Consider the following 18,363-nt stretch of genomic DNA (forward strand, 5'->3'; position numbering starts at 1 on the left):
AGAGAGAAAAAGATTTTCATTCTTTCTGTATTTTCTCGCTGTCTCCCTTTCTCTCTCTCCACACACATACACACTCACACAGACACATCTACTGTTCATAATTCCTCTGGCAAGAGTATTTTAAAATGACATGGTTCAATAATGAAGACTGACCAAATCCCAGGCAGAATGCAGTACTTTCTCAAAAAGCACTAAAAATAAATGGTGCAAACTTGACTTGGGCTTGGTCTTCAGGGCCTTTCCAGCCTTCCCTACCCCTGTCTCATGATCTCCTGTCCGTCCTAATAGCTGACACTGACTCTGCTTTGATTCAGACTATTTTGATGCCTTGTGCTTATTCTTCCAAGTGTGGATTTCTGGTTTTGCTGTTTTTATTCCTGTATGATTCTGAAAGGTACTCACACGCTTCTACCTAGACAAGATGTACACATATCTTATTTGAGAACCAAGTTACATGTGTGTTATTCCCTGTCTTTCTGAAATGGCTTCAGTCAGTATTTTCTTCTAATTTTAATAAGAGAAAATGCTCATTAAATAGATGTTATAATTTGAAAAAGATAGATTTATGAAAAGAAGCAATACGTGAAGTGGCAAGTAGGGTCTTCAGTTCCTCTCAAAGAGACTTCCAACTCCTCTTCCTTCTAAGTTCGTCACCTTTTCATTTTCTTCTTCATTCCTTTTGATCTCTTATTATTTGGTTCCATCTCTTTGCATTCTTTAATCTATGCAACCCTTTTCAAAATCACCATGGCAGTTCATTACAAAAGCCATGAAAGTCTTCATATGCTTTGACCAGAGATTCTACTCCTAGAAAATAACTTAAGTGAAGTCAGATGCCAAATGCACCAGGATTTTCATTACAGCACTAACCATAATTTAAAAAGTAGATGACACCTGAATATTCAGTAACAGTGAATTGGTAAATTATGACATGTCAACATAATTGAACAACAAACAATGAAATTTATAATCATGAAGAAGAACTGGATGCAAATCCCAGCTAAATTACCTAAACTACTGAACAGACATGTAAACAGGGAAGGTGCATCTCCTATTTAAGTCACAATGTCCTCATTTGAAAACATGAATAATACTTATTCTCATATTGATAACATGAAGATGAAATGAGTTAACATATATGATGTGTTTAAGCACAGTTCTTGGAACATCATGACCACTCACCGCATTTAACATCTTTGTTATTTATTTTTAAATAAGAAATTAGAAATCACCGTAATAATGCATACAAGACTTGGTAGATTAACATGAAGTTACAAGAATAATTTCTTACACTGCTATTAAGACAAGAACTCATAAAACAATTAGATAAATATGGGCTATATAGAGTTTTAATAAGGCTTTTATTTAAAAGAACATACTTAAAATATTTCTATATGGTTTTAAATAGCTGAAGGATTTGAAAGCCCTTAAGGCCCACAGTGGATGCCAAAGGCAATTTTATATTCATTATATTGTACAAACTGGCAAATGCTTTTGAAAATAAGCAACACAAAGTTAAAAAAAAAAAAAAGCTCTTTTTACTTGCATTTTAGCAGCTTTCAGAAGGAGTCTAATCAGAAAGTGAGTGGACCTTTGTTCTACTGATATGCCCCCCAAATAGCACAGGTTTACAATAGGTGACCCCAATGCGGTCTTTTTTTATGATGACAAAGAAAACTGTCCCTACATATCAAAGCCCATATAAACAAGGAAAAGCCTATTTAAAAACATTCACAATCAATGCCAGTTGTCAGTCTGCTAGAGACACTGGTTGAAATGACTTGTACCCATCACATATTTATTTCTACAGATGGAGAATTATATATTTGACTTGTTGGAAAAGTTGGGTTCTAAAAATACTCTTTTTTTAAAAAAAAGTAAAACACAGAAAGAGGAACAAAAAGAGTGGCAGCTGCTTATTTCTCTCTCTGTAACAAAATGTGACATATATGTAGCAATGGAAAAGAGCAGAGCTGAAATGAAGCAATTCAAAATATGCACACTATAAAACAATGCCACAGAATATAATGTTGATTAGAATTTAATGAAACTGCTAAGTATCTTGAAATATGTCATGTCATTTTGGTACCTTATTGAGAAAACCACAGAATGAATGTGGTGGTGGTTTTATCACAGATGTTGCTGCTACTCAAGTAGATAACTTGAGCCTCTAGAGAAACAAAATGATAGTCTATGTTGAATCTCAGTGATAAGGGAGGGAATTGCCTTGTGATAAGGAAGAGAATAACTTTATACAGATCCCTGTCAGTAACAATGAAAATTCCCTGGGTAGACTTTTATTCTAGATGTTTTGTAAAAAATGATTTAAACACCACCTGGTCTGAAATTTTGCCTTCAGATCAAACCTAGCTAAGTAATTATTTTGTGTTCTGAGGTCAGACTGAAGGCAACCACAATCACTATTACTGTTTCTCCAGAATCTTCTTCAGGCCTTATCCAAATTTATTTTCCTACTCCTTGCTCTCAGTTTTACTAGTTCCTATTCTCAACTAAATTGAATCCAGTTTTCAAATGTCCTTGTTAATTTATTTTAAATCTTGTATTTCTGGTTATGTACCAAGTGGAGGATATAACCCCTAGTATTTGCCCTCTAATCCCACAGACCTCTTCTGTGTCAATAAATATGCTACTCCCCATCCCTTGCCTGACTTTTCTCCTCTAAGCATCAGAAATTAGATAAGCCAGCAAATGTTGACTGACAACTAAAGAGAGTTAGAAGATGAAAGTTGCTCTATAACTGAATTTCTTAACTATTAGTCATCTCTGAGAGTTGATGGCATTACTTCAACAAGAATTGTAAATTTTTATTTGTTCTAGATGAAAATTAGCCAAAATCATTTGACCAATGTTTAAAATAAGATGATTTTTGCTTTCCTCTTAATTTCTAAATGTATTCATAAACAGTCTGAATCCTACGCTGCAGGCCTTATAGGAATTGTAAGATATTTTAATAAAAAAGTACCATACAGGTCGGTGGGTCTCCTTTTAAATATCATCCCAGAGATGTAGAGGTTTAGGTGTCAGACCCAGGCAGGTTTCTGGGAGCTAGAATTGGACAAGTCTGTCTTAAAAGCATGGCCATCTTGAGAAAGTGAAAAGATAGCGTTTAGGGATGAGGCTGGAAATATAAGTCAAGTAGTCAAACTGAGATACATATTTTAAAATGCTGAGCAGATACATACAAACTAAACATAAGGGAACTAAAGAGACTGGGGATACCAGGACAGAGTGATTGAGTTTGGATGAGAGAGTGAAAGTTGGAATCTGGTGAAACATCCTGAAATACTGTGGCAGAATCACAGGAACTTTTTACAGAGCATGTTTGGCCTCGCTTCTGAATGGAGAGTTGTTATGAGCCCTGAGCCAAGAATGACTATAGACCCAATACTTAAATTCTCTTTATAGAATTCAAGTCAAATTAGCCATCCAACCTCTATGTGAAGAATTCTAGAGTCAACCACTTATTATTTTCCAAGAATGTCCATTTTGGTTTTGGAAAGTTCTGAATATTGGACAGTTTTTCCTTTTATTACACCAAAATGGGTCCTCTATAAATTCCACCCACTGGTGCTAATCTTTTATGCTCTACATAGTGATAATACAAATGGAATATCAATTGGACTATTTTTAGAAATTCAACTGGACCTAAAATTTCAAGTAGCAAGATTATCTAGACATTCTAATTTAAGGTCTTAATAGCCAGGAAAAATAGAAATAAGTTATTTTACTAGAACTGCAGACAGGCTGATATTCACATAATTGTTCTCTACCATGAAATGTTTTATAGCATTTTAAACATTCTCTAATAAAGTTCTTCTTAGAAGATAAAAAAAACCTCTATAATAAGATTATTATCATCTTCATCAACATAATTAATGAGCACATCTTGAGACAGGTACTTAGCCAGATTCTCTTCAGGCGAAGGGCCCTTGATTTCAGTGGCCTTAAAATGTACAGTCAGAACTATGGCAGGAAAGAGTTGAAGATTGTTTTCTACTTGAAGTCCATAACATATTTTGGAGCAGGAATGTAAAATATAAGGGAAACATTATGCTTTCTTAGGAAAATTAAAATGTATTTCTCGAGCTCAAAGGAGTCAATTAGTGTAAATTTGTTACTATTTTATTAAAATCAAAGAAAGGGGATAATAAAAGAAACATGTCATTAAACAATCCAGAGGAAAATAATCACAATTCTTCTCATATTTTATAAGAGCACTTTCATTCAGATATGACTAGCAGACCAGCACCTTCATTACCAAATGGCATCCTTTCCTTGGAAATATGGGCTTGAGGAAAACTATTAAGGGAATGATCAAAATACAGCAAAGCAAGCACAGGTGGCTTCTACCTGAGTTGGAGGAGGGGTATATTTTGTATTAAGATAACAATTCTAATAATGATCTTCATGGACACATGCCAAGGATTTCTGCTGGGACAACCCCTAGGGACTTTGACATCATTTAATTTAGAGTGAGGTCAGGTTTTTTGGCCCAGCTCTATTGCTTAAGACTTTTATAACTGGCTCTGATACAACAAGCTGTGGTGGTCCTCCTTGTCCATAAGGAGTGGTTGCTTTTCTTCAGGAAGCTGCTTTCTCTTTCGATGACACAACAGGCTAGTGAGTCCTCCCAGCACAGCAGTGAGGACAGACCCTACCATGGCTGCCCCAATGAGCCATGGCCAGATCTGACTTGCTTGTTCTAAGTAGGGTTTAATGTAATCTTGAAAACTGTCTGGTCCTGAAATAGAAAGACATCCCAATGTTTTTACTATCATCATCATCATCATCATCATCATCATCATCATCCTTGCATAGTACTTTGGAGTCAGACGCTTGGGTTTGAAGGCCAGCTCTGCTACTTACTAGCTATAAGATCTTGGGAAAGTTACACCTAATACTCCTAAGCTTCAGGTTCTTCATCAGGAAAATAGGAAAACAATGCCACCTTGTTGGGATGTTTTAAACTTCATAGATATTATCTGATCTGTAAATGGTACAGTGCCTGCCCCCAAGTCAGCTCCTGTAACTCTTTTAGTTATTTATTCTGTTATTTGACTCCATATTTCTAAATAATAGGCAAATATTACTACTTCTTAATTCGTCAAGTTTATCTCTGGAGTTCCTCAGGTATAAACAATGATTTGAGCTCTCTTACAGCTTCCCTTTTCTTTCCTCCATATTTTCAGCATAATAATAGCATGATCTGCAGTCAAATCCACATCTCGGATTTTCATTATTTTTAGTATTTAAATATTATTCACAATTGAACCAAATATTATTCTATGATTACATTTCCTTTCTTACATTATTTTCCACTTGGAGTTAATAATTTATGATATCTATTTGCTTGATTTTAAAGTCCCCATCACTATTTACAAGACACTCTAAGATACTCTATATCCATTTTGTGATACAAAGGAAAGAAGAGAGTGCATCTTGGGCTTACCTAGTAGCAAATTATGGCTATGTGACTTAAGTCTTGAGCAAAAGTAATACATGTAACTTTGGAGCAGTTCCCTTAAAAAGAAAAGGTATGCCTTCTCCTTTTCCCTTTTCCCCTTTCAACTAATGCAAATAGTATGTTGGTGAGCCACCATAGATCATGTGATCAAGGGTAAACCCTAGGTCTTAAAGAACTACAAGAAACAAGCAGCTCTGGTCCCTGAAATTATGGAGCTTGTATTTGACAACATACCAAGACTGCCATTTGAGCAATAAATAAACTAACTTATTTAGGCCATGGATATTTGAGCCTATATCTGCTCCCCATCTCTACCTTCCCCCTGTTGCTGATGGGGGAACTACAACATTTTTTTTATGAATTATTTTCTTGGCTACTGTTGATTAGTTCATAGTGAACCACTGACTCAAGTTGGGCCAGTCAGAATCATTACTCAGAATTCACTGTGCTGGAACTAAGAGTCAGATGACTCAGGAGCTGATAACAGTCTTAGAGCTAGAGAGGGGGTAGGGAGGGGGGAAAGAGAGAGAGGGGGAGAATGAATCTTTAGGGAGTTTAGTTTCCTGGTTCCTGCTGTTCCTCAGTCTCAGCTGCATTTTTGTCTTTCTTACATTTCAAATGTTCATTCCTTCCTTGGATTTTGTAAACCAATAAATTATCTTTTTATCTAATCTTTTTTCTATGGAGTTTCTGCCTTTTGCACTTCAAAAAGTCCTAATTATTTTTAAAGTTAGTTAGATTCCTACAACAATAAAAGATAGAGTAAGTACCTTAGGATATTCTGAAATTACAGTTATATGTAAGCTTCATATATCATAAAAATTAGATCAACAATATAAAAAGAAAATTAATATTTATTTAATAAAATATCTTGGAAAGAATGGGTAGCAACATGAAGTGAAATGTAAAGTGGGAGCTTCACTGATCACCATAAACTCAAGCACTCAAAACAGTTAAAGCAGGAGAATTTGTCAAAAATTAATTTTATACTAAATTCCAATCTTCATTCAAAGAAGGTAACAGTGGCACTTCCCTGGCTTAAGTGGGGCTACAGGGCTCAAACCCCATTTCTCCTGTTACTTTCTCCTTTTTTGTCCTTAGTACTGTCCTTTTGCCAGCTGTCACTAAGATACCTCTAAAATTCTTAGAATCCATTAAGCATAATTTGAAACAATAGAGCAGATTTGTGTTTCTCTTCATCAAGAGGGGACAATAAGCTGCAAAGAACTAACATTATAAAATAAATTATAATAAAAAAGATTTATAACTTTGGATTAATATTAATTTAAATCTAAGAAATGAAAACTAACAAAGCTAAAATAAAGAAATTAAAAATGTGAAAAGTATTTTCATCAAACATAAAGGTTACCATTCTAACACATTTAAAAGTTATATTGAAAATGAAATTACAAATGCTTAGTTTGCATTGCTGTTAGTCACTTCAATATATAGTGCATTTTACATGTCTGACAAAATGCAGATTACATAGAGGTTACATAATAAGTATGATTTCTTTATTGCTTAAGGCTCAGCTCAAATTCTTTCACAATTTTAAAACACTGTTTCTTTGTCTGTCCTTCTGTTCTCCAGCTTCTCTTATTATTTCTCTACTTCAGTTCATTTCAAGTGGTCTTAATTTTACTGTCACCAATGGACTGTCTTCTTTGAAACACGCTGTATTTCTCAATGGCTTCAACCTAAAATTTAGACTTGTCTTCCTCAGTTATTTGCTTTTGAGACTCAATAGTGTATCTTTAAATTATTTCTTAATATCAAAAGTTTTCTATTTTTTTACCTACTTAAAATTCCATTTTTCTTGTTACCCATTCTCTTCAGAATAATCATATACTCTTCTTTTTTTCTGGTGCTCTGTCATTTCCAAAGCACATTCATATGCCCATTTATCCACACAACAAACGCATGAGGTAGTTAGGAATCATTACCCTAATTTAACCAATTCAAAATCTGTAACTTAGAAAGTTTTCCTGTAATATTTAAACTCTACAATGTATGTATAACTTTTGGAATGATGTCTTTCACATAAAAAGTAATTTATAATTGTTATCGATTCTTCTTACTCCATAATAATTCCATCAATATTTCAACGGAACCAGCTTCCAGTAAGAGTTTTTCTCTCTCACACCTGCTTTGATCACTGATTCTGCTCAGCTCTCTCTTCTGGATTCCCAGACTTTTTCTTTCATTGCTCCTTTGTGACACTTGGCACAATTGTCTACGTGTTGTAATTATTTATATGTATGTCTTACTTTTCAGGCTTCATCATGAACCCTTGAGAGCAAGTAGTATGTCTTATTTATCTTTCATTCTTCTGTTCATTCATTTATTCATTCATACAGCAATGCTTACTGAGACACAATAAATGTCAGGTGGTGGTCCAGGAACTGCATGTGAAAGGCTGAGTAAGCAGAGCCCTTGGCCTGAAGGAAATAATAACTGGAAGAGGAGACTGACAAGTAAACAAATGATTTTAAGAGCAATGCTGTTCCAATGCAAGTATATAAAAGATACAATGTGATCATGGGGAAAAGACCTCCTATAACTGCCTGGGGAGTCAGAGGAGGCATCCCAGGAGACTATCCCACTGAGTAGAAGAATAAATTAGGACTTGAGTGTGGGACGCTGATGGCAAGCCATCCCAGGCAGAAGGAACAGTATGCACCTGTGTATACACATAGGGAAGCACTAGTGAACAAGTCCTCATCAAACCCCATGTGCAGAATGAGACCCTCCAGTTACTGTGAACATGCCTCCTCCTCTCATTTTTAAAATCAAATGTCCAGGTCTTTTGGAATATATTGGAAGAAGGAAGCTCTTAACAAAGTAACACCAGGCAGAAAGCAGGATTACATTTGCCAACAGCATCAAGGACTCAGCCCTTCATTGCCAAAGGTTTTTGGTCTCACCTTTCAATCAGTTATGCATGCAGAAAAATCACCTGCTACTCACTTTTGAAAAACATCACTAAATTCAATTATAAGAGAAAATGTTTGACTAAAGCAAGAAGACATCAACTGCCTTTTACGGAAAATAATTAAGTAATTATAAACGTGAGTGCCTAAATGATGAATAATTAACTGCCTGAACTAAATTATATCAAGAAATTTTAAAGAATTTTTTAGTAAGCTTAAAGTTTAGCTTACTCTATTCTGGCATTGTGTCTCAGTATTATTGCGTCTCAGTAAACATTGCTGTATGAATGAATAAATGAATGAATAGAAGAATGAAAGATAAATCTTAAACTCCTTGAAAGTACAACAGAAGGAGCAATAGAATAATTCATAAAATAGAAAATAAGCAATTGCTGTTGCTTATTTTAAAGCAAAACTTCTCTAAAATTAGTGGCGTAAGCTCATAGCTATATGGAAAGGACTCTAAATAGCTAAAACATTTTGAATCAATTTTATTTTTAAAAATTTAACTATAAATAAATAATAAATACCTTTAATCCCCTAATGTGACTCTTTGAGCCTTCTTTCCCTTTTGTCCTCCAGTGGTTTCTGTTGCCTTTTCAGTAGAAAGTACCCATTTGGGACACTAGGGAAGGGACAATGAGGTGGAACATATGTGTACAAGGCAAGTATAAAGAGAACCTTCTCTTCTGTGGAGTCATGGAGAGAGGATTCATTTGGGATTCTATATTTGCCACTTACGAGCTTTGTGACTTAGAATTTGTCACTTTGTCTTTCTGTTCTCAATCTACTTACCTATAAAACAGAATAAAATCACGACTAAGCAAGATTGTAAAGATTGGCAAAGATAACAATTTATATGCTGATGTCTCTCACATTAGTATCTGCAGGCAGAATCTTTTCTGAGGCTCAAGGCTATCCAACTGCCTCAGAGATATATTTACCCTGATGTGCCATTCACTCCATTTCACTGTGTAACAGATATCACCATGAGATCCCCTCCATGTCTGGCCCTGCTCCTATTGTTTCTATCTCAATGAATTCAATCACCATTCATCATTTGCACAGGCCAGAAAGCTTAAGGGCAACTCTAATATCGCCTTCTTTCTCACCTATTATATGTAATCATTTTCCAAGTTCCATAAATTTTGTTTGCAAAATAATATCAAATTTTTTTGTCCTTTCTGCCTTGCCTCTTACCACCACTGCGATTCCAATTTCCTTCGCCTCTCCCCTGGATACTCGTAACAGCATTTTCACTGGCCTCCCCGAATGTGCTTTGCAACTGACACAAAACTTGCATGTTTTTGGATTTTATATGAATATAACCATCAGTATATATTCTATGATGTCTGGTTTCTTTGGCTCAACATTATGTCTTTAACATAGAGGACAGACTTGTGGTTGCCAAGGGGGAAGTGGGGGAGGTGGGGGAGGGATGGATTGGGAGTTTGGGATAAGCAGACGCAAACTATTATATATAGAATGGATAAACAAAAAGGTCCTGCTGTATAGCACAGGGAACTCTATTCAATATCCTGTGATAAACCATAATGAAAAAGAATATGAAAAAGAATGTATATATATATGTATAACTGAATCACTTTGCTGTACAGCAGAAATTAACACAACATTGTAAATCAACTATACTTCAATAAAATAAAATTGAAAAAAAAAACTTCCTACAAGCTGCAGCAACCGTAATCTTATGAAAACTCAAATTTGATCCTGATTTGTTTAAAATTCATTAATGGCTCTATTATCCTAGCAATATGGCCAAAATTCATAATCAAGACCTCCATTTCAACTAATTAATTCTTCCTGTTACTGATATTCTCTGAAATGTCACTTCACTGACCCCTAGAGATATGCACATCTCTAAACAAACGAGTCATTAGGTAAGTAGTGGTTTAAGGTCTTTCTCTTTCATTAGGATATAAGCACTGTGAAGAAGGAGACTACATTGTTTACCACTGTATCCATAGTATCTAAAAGAATGCCTTGAACAAGGTAGTTACTAAACATATGTATGCAGAAAAAATAAATAAACCAATAAAATCACCTAGAAAATATCTAGTGCAATAGAAGACTTGAAATACGTTAAAAATATCTAAAAATGCAACTCAAAACTACAATGAGGTATCACCTCACACCAGTCAGAATGGCCATCATCAAAAAATCTACAAACAATAAATGCTGGAGAGGGTGTGGAGAAAGGGAACCCTCTTGCACTGTTGGTGGGAATGTAAATTGATACAGCCACTATGGAGAACAGTATGGAGGTTCCTTAAAAAACTAAAAATAGAACTACCATATGACCCAGCAATCCCACTACTGGGCATATACCCTGAGAAAACCATAATTCAAAAAGAATCATGTACCACAATGTTCATTGCAGCACTATTTACAATAGCCAGGACATGGAAGCAACCTAGGCGTCCATCGATGGATGAATGGATAAAGAAGATGTGGCACATGTATACAGTGGAATATTACTCAACCATAAAAAGAAACGAAATTGAGTTATTTGTAGTGAGGTGGATGGACCTAGAGACTGCCATACAGAGTTAAGTAAGTCAGAAAGAGAAAAATAAATACTGTATGCTAACACATATATATGGAATCTTAAAAAAAAAGAAAAGGTTCTGAAGAACCTAGGGCAGGACAAGAATAAAGATGCAGATGTAGAGAATGGACTTTAGGACATGGGGAGGGGGAAGGGTAGGCTGTGATGAAGTGAGAGAGTGGCATGGACTTATATATACTACCAAATGTGAAATAGATAGCTGGTGGGAAGCAGCCGCATAGCACAGGGAGATCAGCTCGGTGCTTTGTGACCACCCAGAGGGGTGGGATAGGGTGAGTGGGAGGGAGACGCAAGAGGGAGGCGATATGGGGATATATGTATGCATATAGCTGATTCACTTTGTTATAAAGTAGAAACTAACACACCATTGTAAAGCAATTATACTCCAATAAAGATGTTAAAAAAATTTTTTTTTAATTTAAAAATGACCTGAGTATTAAGAGGTGTGACATTTTTCTAGCAAGCTTTACTTATATGTATTGGTAAAGAGACACCATCCTTCATGCTAAATATCACTTGCATTCAAGTTAATTCATTGGTTTAGCCCCATACCAGATACCATTTGGAGAAGACTGGAGAAGCTTGCAAGGTATCAGTCCTGATTTTGTAGGGCTCACAGCCAAGGTAGAGGGGGGAAAGATTCATATGTAGAAAAATTACCATGTAACTCTAATAAAGGAGTGATTAAACATGACTACGTATATGTATACAATGATTTCATATCTGAGAGTGTGACAAATGGATATGGATCAGAATTTAGCCAGAGAGAATAGTGTAATAAAAGCATGAGCCCGTGAAAGAGTCTGTTATGTTCTGAAAATGGAAATTATAAAATCCTGGTGGTGAATCTTTGAAAAACCATTACCAATATTCTCCTTTATTTATGCACTGTGGGTGTTTTTAGAAGGAGGGAAAAACACGTTACTTGAGACTGCCCCTCTTTTTGACTCACTGGGAGCCCCTCCCCTTACCATACCTCCACTCTCTGCAAAATCCTCTGTTCTTAGTGATCTCCAGGTTTTCAAAGAACTCATCTCCTCCACCAACCATTTTAGTATTCCTTCCACTGGCTATGGTCTTCAGATAAAGCAAAACAGGTATCGAACCCAAATCTGTCCAACTAATGGTTCCCCAAAGGGCAGGAAAAGGTTGATAAAATACAGTTTCTCCTGTTGGCCTTAAAATGTGGCTCTCCTATGCCACATACTAGCTAGATGGCCCAGGACAAGTTATTTATATTCTTTAAGCCTCTGTTTTCTCATCTATGATCAGGAAAAAGAAATAATAGTGCCTACTTCACAGGGTAATTATGAAAATTAAAGGAAATAATGCACACAGCATACCCAGAAGAGTTCCTGGCACATGAAAAGATCCATAATATATTAGCTATTATGAAATAACTCAATTTATCCCCTCAGTATAATTTTTCATTGCTCATACTACTCAAATAGGAGAATTTAGCATCTCAGAAATACGTAGTACACTTTACACCTCTATCTTTGTTATTCTATTAGTTTAGAATATTCCCTACCCTTTTCTATCTGCTACCTGCCTGCTCATCCTTCAAGGCCTTGTCTTGTCTTTTTAGGTTGAACTACTCTGAAGTCATTGCTTTCTCCTCTGTGCTCTTATAAGATTCGGTTTATGACTCCTTTATTGCACTTAACACAGCCTGATGTTTCACACTTTTTTGCACAACTGTCTGACATCCATACTGAATTTAATGCTCCTTGAGGTCTGGAGGTATGTCATTCATTTATGTGTCACTAAAGTTTAACAAGAGGTAGGAAATTGGTAAATGTCATTCATGTGTTCATTTTATTTTACTAATCTGTTTATGTTTCCATGAATTATCAGTGAATATAATGAAACATCAGTGCTTGTCGAATACCTCGTATCCACAAGCTCTGTGTTGTTTAACCATTTTTTTAGCTGTTGACCATCTTGTGTTGCAGTGGAGAGGACCCTGTAGTGTTGAAATCTGGCTCTTCCACATACTGGTGTTTGCTATTGGGAAAGTCATTTAAATTATTTTAGCATCAGTGTCCTTACCTCATTCTAGGTATAATAATACTTCCCCTAATATATGGTTGATTAATAATGCACGTATGGTATGTAGCAGGCTCACAGGTAGGGGGAGACATTACTACCTGTTCCGTATTTATCAAAAAGATACTGACATACTACTACTAAGGAAGATTATTTAAAGCCTAGATCTAGTTACAATCCTAGACTTAATCATAGTCAGAGCAATTATTATTATAATAGCTATTATCATTATTATTATTACCTGTGTTTAACATCAAAATGTTCACAAATTTTCTTGGTAACCCTAGCAGGAAGTTCCCAAAGATGATTTCAAAACTGCTAGACGTTTAACTTGTGCTGACTGCCCTAGGCTCTTAATGCATTTAATTATCAAATATCTCTTTGAGGTATTCTATTCCCAATATTTTAGGTTAAGAAACTGAAATTCAGGGAACTGAAGTCAAATTTCCCAAGGTCACACAAAAGTCAGTTTATAGTGTCACATCTCACACCCATTTTTTTTTCTGATTTTAATTTTAGTGCTCTTCCCATGGTTGCCATATGCAAAATGCTCTATATTAAGCAGAAAGGACAGAAATTTAAAGGTTCTTGCAACTTGGTCCATGTAATAATGAATCAGTGATGAGTAAAGGATCGTAATGCATTTTCCCAATTTAAATAATTTGGGGATAACATTGTAAAAACATAAGGTTTTGCACTCTCTCAAAAGAAATTGGTCACACCAGACTCAGCAATTCACATGAAAGAAACTGAGCTTTACCTGAATCTTGTAGGTAGCTATAGTCGTAACCCAGATCTCTGGATGAAATAAAGAAATCACCATTTCTGTAGAGAGGTATAAAAGGAACCATGTAGGATTCCCGGTTGTGCCCAATGGGTGCATTGGCTTCTGGATAAACTTCTTGAAGAGGATGGTGCCTTCGAAGCCACTGTTCAAAAATACTGCAGAGGAAAGGATTATTCAAGGTCAGAAACATATGGTTAGTAAAAGAAATATTTGGAATTCTTAAAGTAAAATAACAAGGCATATCTTAAAACCTAAAGCCGTGGAAAGATGCCAAATATAGTTTTCACGCTTTGAAAATATTTTGTAAGTCACCAGTTCATGCTGTCAGGCCCTGATGAAACTCATTCATTTGAGAGAAATATTAGAGGATAACTTTGAAAGAGAAATTTCTTAGAAAATAAATGAAACTTATATGACAAGTTTAGACCCTTCAGAATGCTGCAGAGCAAGTGTAATTATTGGTTGAGTGACAATTGAGACATAGTTGTAAATTAAATATGTCTCTTATCTCAAAGAAAGTTCACCTAAAGAAAGAACATGCAAAACTAAATTGGAATCAGTACTAGAATTTGGCCATTTTTTGGTCATGGTAGGGGACTTTCAATTATTTCAACCTCCTTGTTATGTTTGGTGCAGTGTATGCTTAATGAATCTTGGTGGGAGAAAGAGCTCACCTTCCATGATAGAGGCTAAAAATACTTACTTGGAAACTTGTGGTTTCCAAACTTCCCTGGAAGCTAGAGTATGACCACATGATCAATACTCAGCCAATCAGACATACCCATCCAAGACTTTGAAACAGGAGACACTGACACAAAGAAGCAAGGACAATGGAAAACCAACATCCTGTTTTTAAGGGCAGCGAGGCCAGAGGTATTAGAAGGTGTCCAGGGGTACCCTGTGTTCTAGAGCAGCGGTCCCCAAACTTTTTGGTACCGGGGAGCGGTTTCGTGAAAGACAATTTTTCCATGGATGGGTGGGGGGGAGAGGGTGGGGGGGGATGGATGATTCAAGCAGTAATGTGAGCCATGGGGAGCAATGCGGAGCTGCAGATGAAGCTTCGCTCGCTTGCCTGCCGCTCACCTCCTGCTGTGTGGCCCAGTTCCGACTGGGAGTTGGGGACCCCTGTTCTAGAGCATGGTTTTGGCAGATGATTGACTGCTGCCCTCCTCCCTTGTTCTCATCTGTTTCTCAACCTGCTTCTCCATGATCTCCTCACCTATCCAATATCCTTTCAGCAAATTTGTTTCCTGTTGAATCAGCCAGAGTGAGTTTCTGCTGCATGCAATTAAAAACTCTAACTGGAACAAAAGCTAAAAAACTATGGGATCAAAAAGGTCTAGTAAGAATGGAAGCAAAACTAAGCTACAGCAGAATTTATAGTGGATCATTAAAGGTGCGATAAAGAGAATAGCTTTGTGTTATCAGACCATATAACATAGAGAGAAGAACACTATATTTGGAGTCAGAGAACTCCCCTTGAGTCCTAGATCTGTGGTTTAAGAGCTGTATAAGTTGTATAAGCTCATAAGCAAATCACTGAACCACTTGAAGACTTAGCCTTCTCATCCTTAAAATGAAAGTAATAATATCTGTCCTGTTTCCAAATTATCCAATGTGATAATTTTTATGAAAGTGCTAGATATATAAGCTACTGTTGTTTAGCTCTAGAATTTAAGTTCAGAGATAAAAGTTTAGTGCACGGTCAAGAGGATGGGTCTAAAAAAGAAATGATAATACTTCAAGCAAACAAATAATTATTTTGAGAAAACATTTTGAAGTACAATAAAGAAGAGAACAAGGAAGTCAGATGGCAGCTGTGGTGATCACTTTTTCTGTGATGAAAACCAATTCTATTTGCTTAGAGAATCTGGACTTCAAATACTAGTTGTGGTCAAAGTTGTTTTTAATTGTGAATTAACTGAGAGATCAGCAAGCTGCTGATAAACACTGCAAATCTGGTCCATGAATACCAAATGGTCCCTAAATAGCTCAATTCTTAAATATGTTTACTGAGTACTTACTATATGTTGTTTTGGAGAAATTTGAACCTGTGCAAAAACCTGAATTCTGTGGGTTGTGACAAAGGAAACTTGTAAAAGGTCTTAACCTGTTTAATTTTCCTTTTATTCATCTGCAAAATGGGAGTAGTATTTATGTCTTGAAGGTATTGTAAGGATTAATTAAGCAACTTAAATGTCCTTTGACAGATGAATAGATAAAGAAGATATTGTATGTATATACAGTGGAATATTATTTAGCCATAAAAAGAACAAAATAATGCCATTTGCAGCAACATGGATGGACCTAGAGATTATCATATTAAGTGAAGTAAGTCAGACAACAAATATAATATGATATCACTTACATGTGTAATCTAAAACACAACACAAATGAACTTATTTATAAAACAGAAATAGACTCAGAGACATAGAAAAAAACTTGTGGTTACCAAAGGGAAAGGGAGGGGAGGGATAAAATAGGAATTTGGGATTAACAGATATACACTACTATATATCAAAGAGATAAACAACAAGGACCTACTGTATAGCACAGGGGACTATATTCAATGTCTTGTAATAACCTATAATAGAAAAAAATCTGAAAAAGAATATGTATATATGTATGTATATACGTATATGTGTATAAGCGAATAGCTTTACCCGGAAACATTGTAAATAAAAAAATTAAAAACTGATTAATTAAAATAACATAAGTAAGATATATGGTTAAGTGTTGGACAGATGGTAAACAGAAGCCATCCTCATCCCCATAGCATTTCTTCCTCTTTTTCCTTCTACTCATGATTCATGTTATACTGGAAGAACTCTACAATTGGTGAGAGACATGAGACATGCATAGAAATGCCAAAACCATGTATATTTGAGCTGGTTCTTTAAAAATGGTTATTATTCTTTAAGCAGAAATGGGGAAGCAGAGGATTCAAGAAGATTGTTTTTTCTGTGTGTACCTCCATTTCCTCAACTGAAGAAATTAGGAACTGGCTTAAGTCTATTCAAGTCCTATAATTTCATGAATTATTCTTTTTATTTTAACATCTATAGTTTTCTTTTTTTCATGAAAGCATTACTTGTTCATTATATATAATTCAGAAAATATAAACAAGCAAAAAGGAGAAAAGAAAAAAATCATATGTACTTGCTCCATATTTTTGTTGCAGTTTTTAAAATATACAAGTATAACATTAAATACATATTTTAATAAAAGAATTTTATTATAGACAATACTTTATAAGACATTTTATTTGTACTAAACAATGTTTAAATGATATTTAAACATGTTTAAACAATGTTCACCAGTTTTCAAGAGGTAAACCTATTTTTTAATGAGAAGGAGACCCTCTGATAATTAATCTCTTCCCCATCCCTATTAAACTTTGACTGACTTAGAAACAGCCTAATATACAATGAGCTACTAGATAAGAGCTTGATGCAAACATTGTGCGTTTTGTTAATTGAGAAAAATTACCCCTATAGTTCAATTTATAAATAATCTTATTTCTGCCAAGAAGTAAAAATTCTTTACCTAGGTAGAACAAGGACATCAATTCTCAGCACCAAAAGATGTAATGGATGAAACCATTAATGTGCTTACCCACCTTACCAACCTTTTAAAATGAAGGTATTAATCTTGCTTAAATTCTTCATCAGTGCGTCTCATCTTCAGTTAATTTCATCAAACCATGTCTAGAATGGCTCACATCGGAATACTAATGTTTAACGTGGATAATCACACTGACATTTTGGGAAGAAAATTATCTTCTTACCAAAGATTCATTTAAACTGTATTTAGATGGTTTTCTAGAAGTCTGAGCAACAATGAAATGCACAACAGAGAATTTAGGAAAAGGTTAAGATGATCACAGATGGAAACAAGAAGGGATGTGTTTTATGTATGAAAGTAACATGGACGTCTGGTCACACCCATCCTTACAACAAGACAAAGCTGGACAAGTAGAAAATCAACAACTTTTCTTGGACCCATGAGAGAACTGGGCAAACTGCTTCCCCCAAAACTGTAGAGATATTCTCTACAGTTTTGGGGGAAGCAGTTTGCCAGAGGAACTGCTACCAGAGGAACTCAACTGAAATTTGCTAACCAAGAGGAGAAACAGCTGGATCCATAAACTTAAACACTTTGATGAATGGCTGGAGGTTGAGTACGGACAACTTGTGATGTGAGAAACTCCTGGGAGACATAGTCTTCGGAGGATATTCCCACACATTTGGGGGTTTTACCTCCAAGAACTCTGCCAGATTTTCACAATGAAGACCTGAGAAAGATCCTCTCCTGGCTCTGTAGGGGGAGGGAGAGAGTGACCATTGTGAAATATGCCCAGAGTCTTCTCCACACCAAAGCCCTTTAATCCAGAGGAAATAAATACCAGAGACTTATCCCGGTAGGCGGAAGGGAATTTCTCTCAGTCCAGTCCCTTTCAGCCTTCCTGTCTCACCTAAGGGGAAATAAAACATAGGCCATGGGTCAGGGCTTCAAGGAAATAGAT

The 18,363-nt window shown here is 35.6% G+C and overlaps 1 protein-coding gene across 1 annotated transcript in view; it reads right to left on the minus strand.

Moving 5' to 3' along the window:
* Nucleotides 1–4,125: 4,125 nt before the first annotated feature.
* Nucleotides 4,126–18,363, minus strand: part of TYR (tyrosinase) — a 108,296-nt gene continuing 94,058 nt past the window's right edge. The window contains exons 4-5 of the mRNA XM_036860937.1: nucleotides 13,812–13,993; nucleotides 4,126–4,762 (exon numbers count right to left, since the gene is read on the minus strand). Coding sequence (XP_036716832.1) covers nucleotides 4,536–4,762; nucleotides 13,812–13,993 — 409 coding nt within the window. The 3' untranslated portion in view covers nucleotides 4,126–4,535. The remainder of the gene's footprint in view (nucleotides 4,763–13,811; nucleotides 13,994–18,363) is intronic.

This window comes from Balaenoptera musculus, chromosome 8, assembly GCF_009873245.2.
Source record: "Balaenoptera musculus isolate JJ_BM4_2016_0621 chromosome 8, mBalMus1.pri.v3, whole genome shotgun sequence".
Taxonomy (NCBI): domain Eukaryota; kingdom Metazoa; phylum Chordata; class Mammalia; order Artiodactyla; family Balaenopteridae; genus Balaenoptera; species Balaenoptera musculus.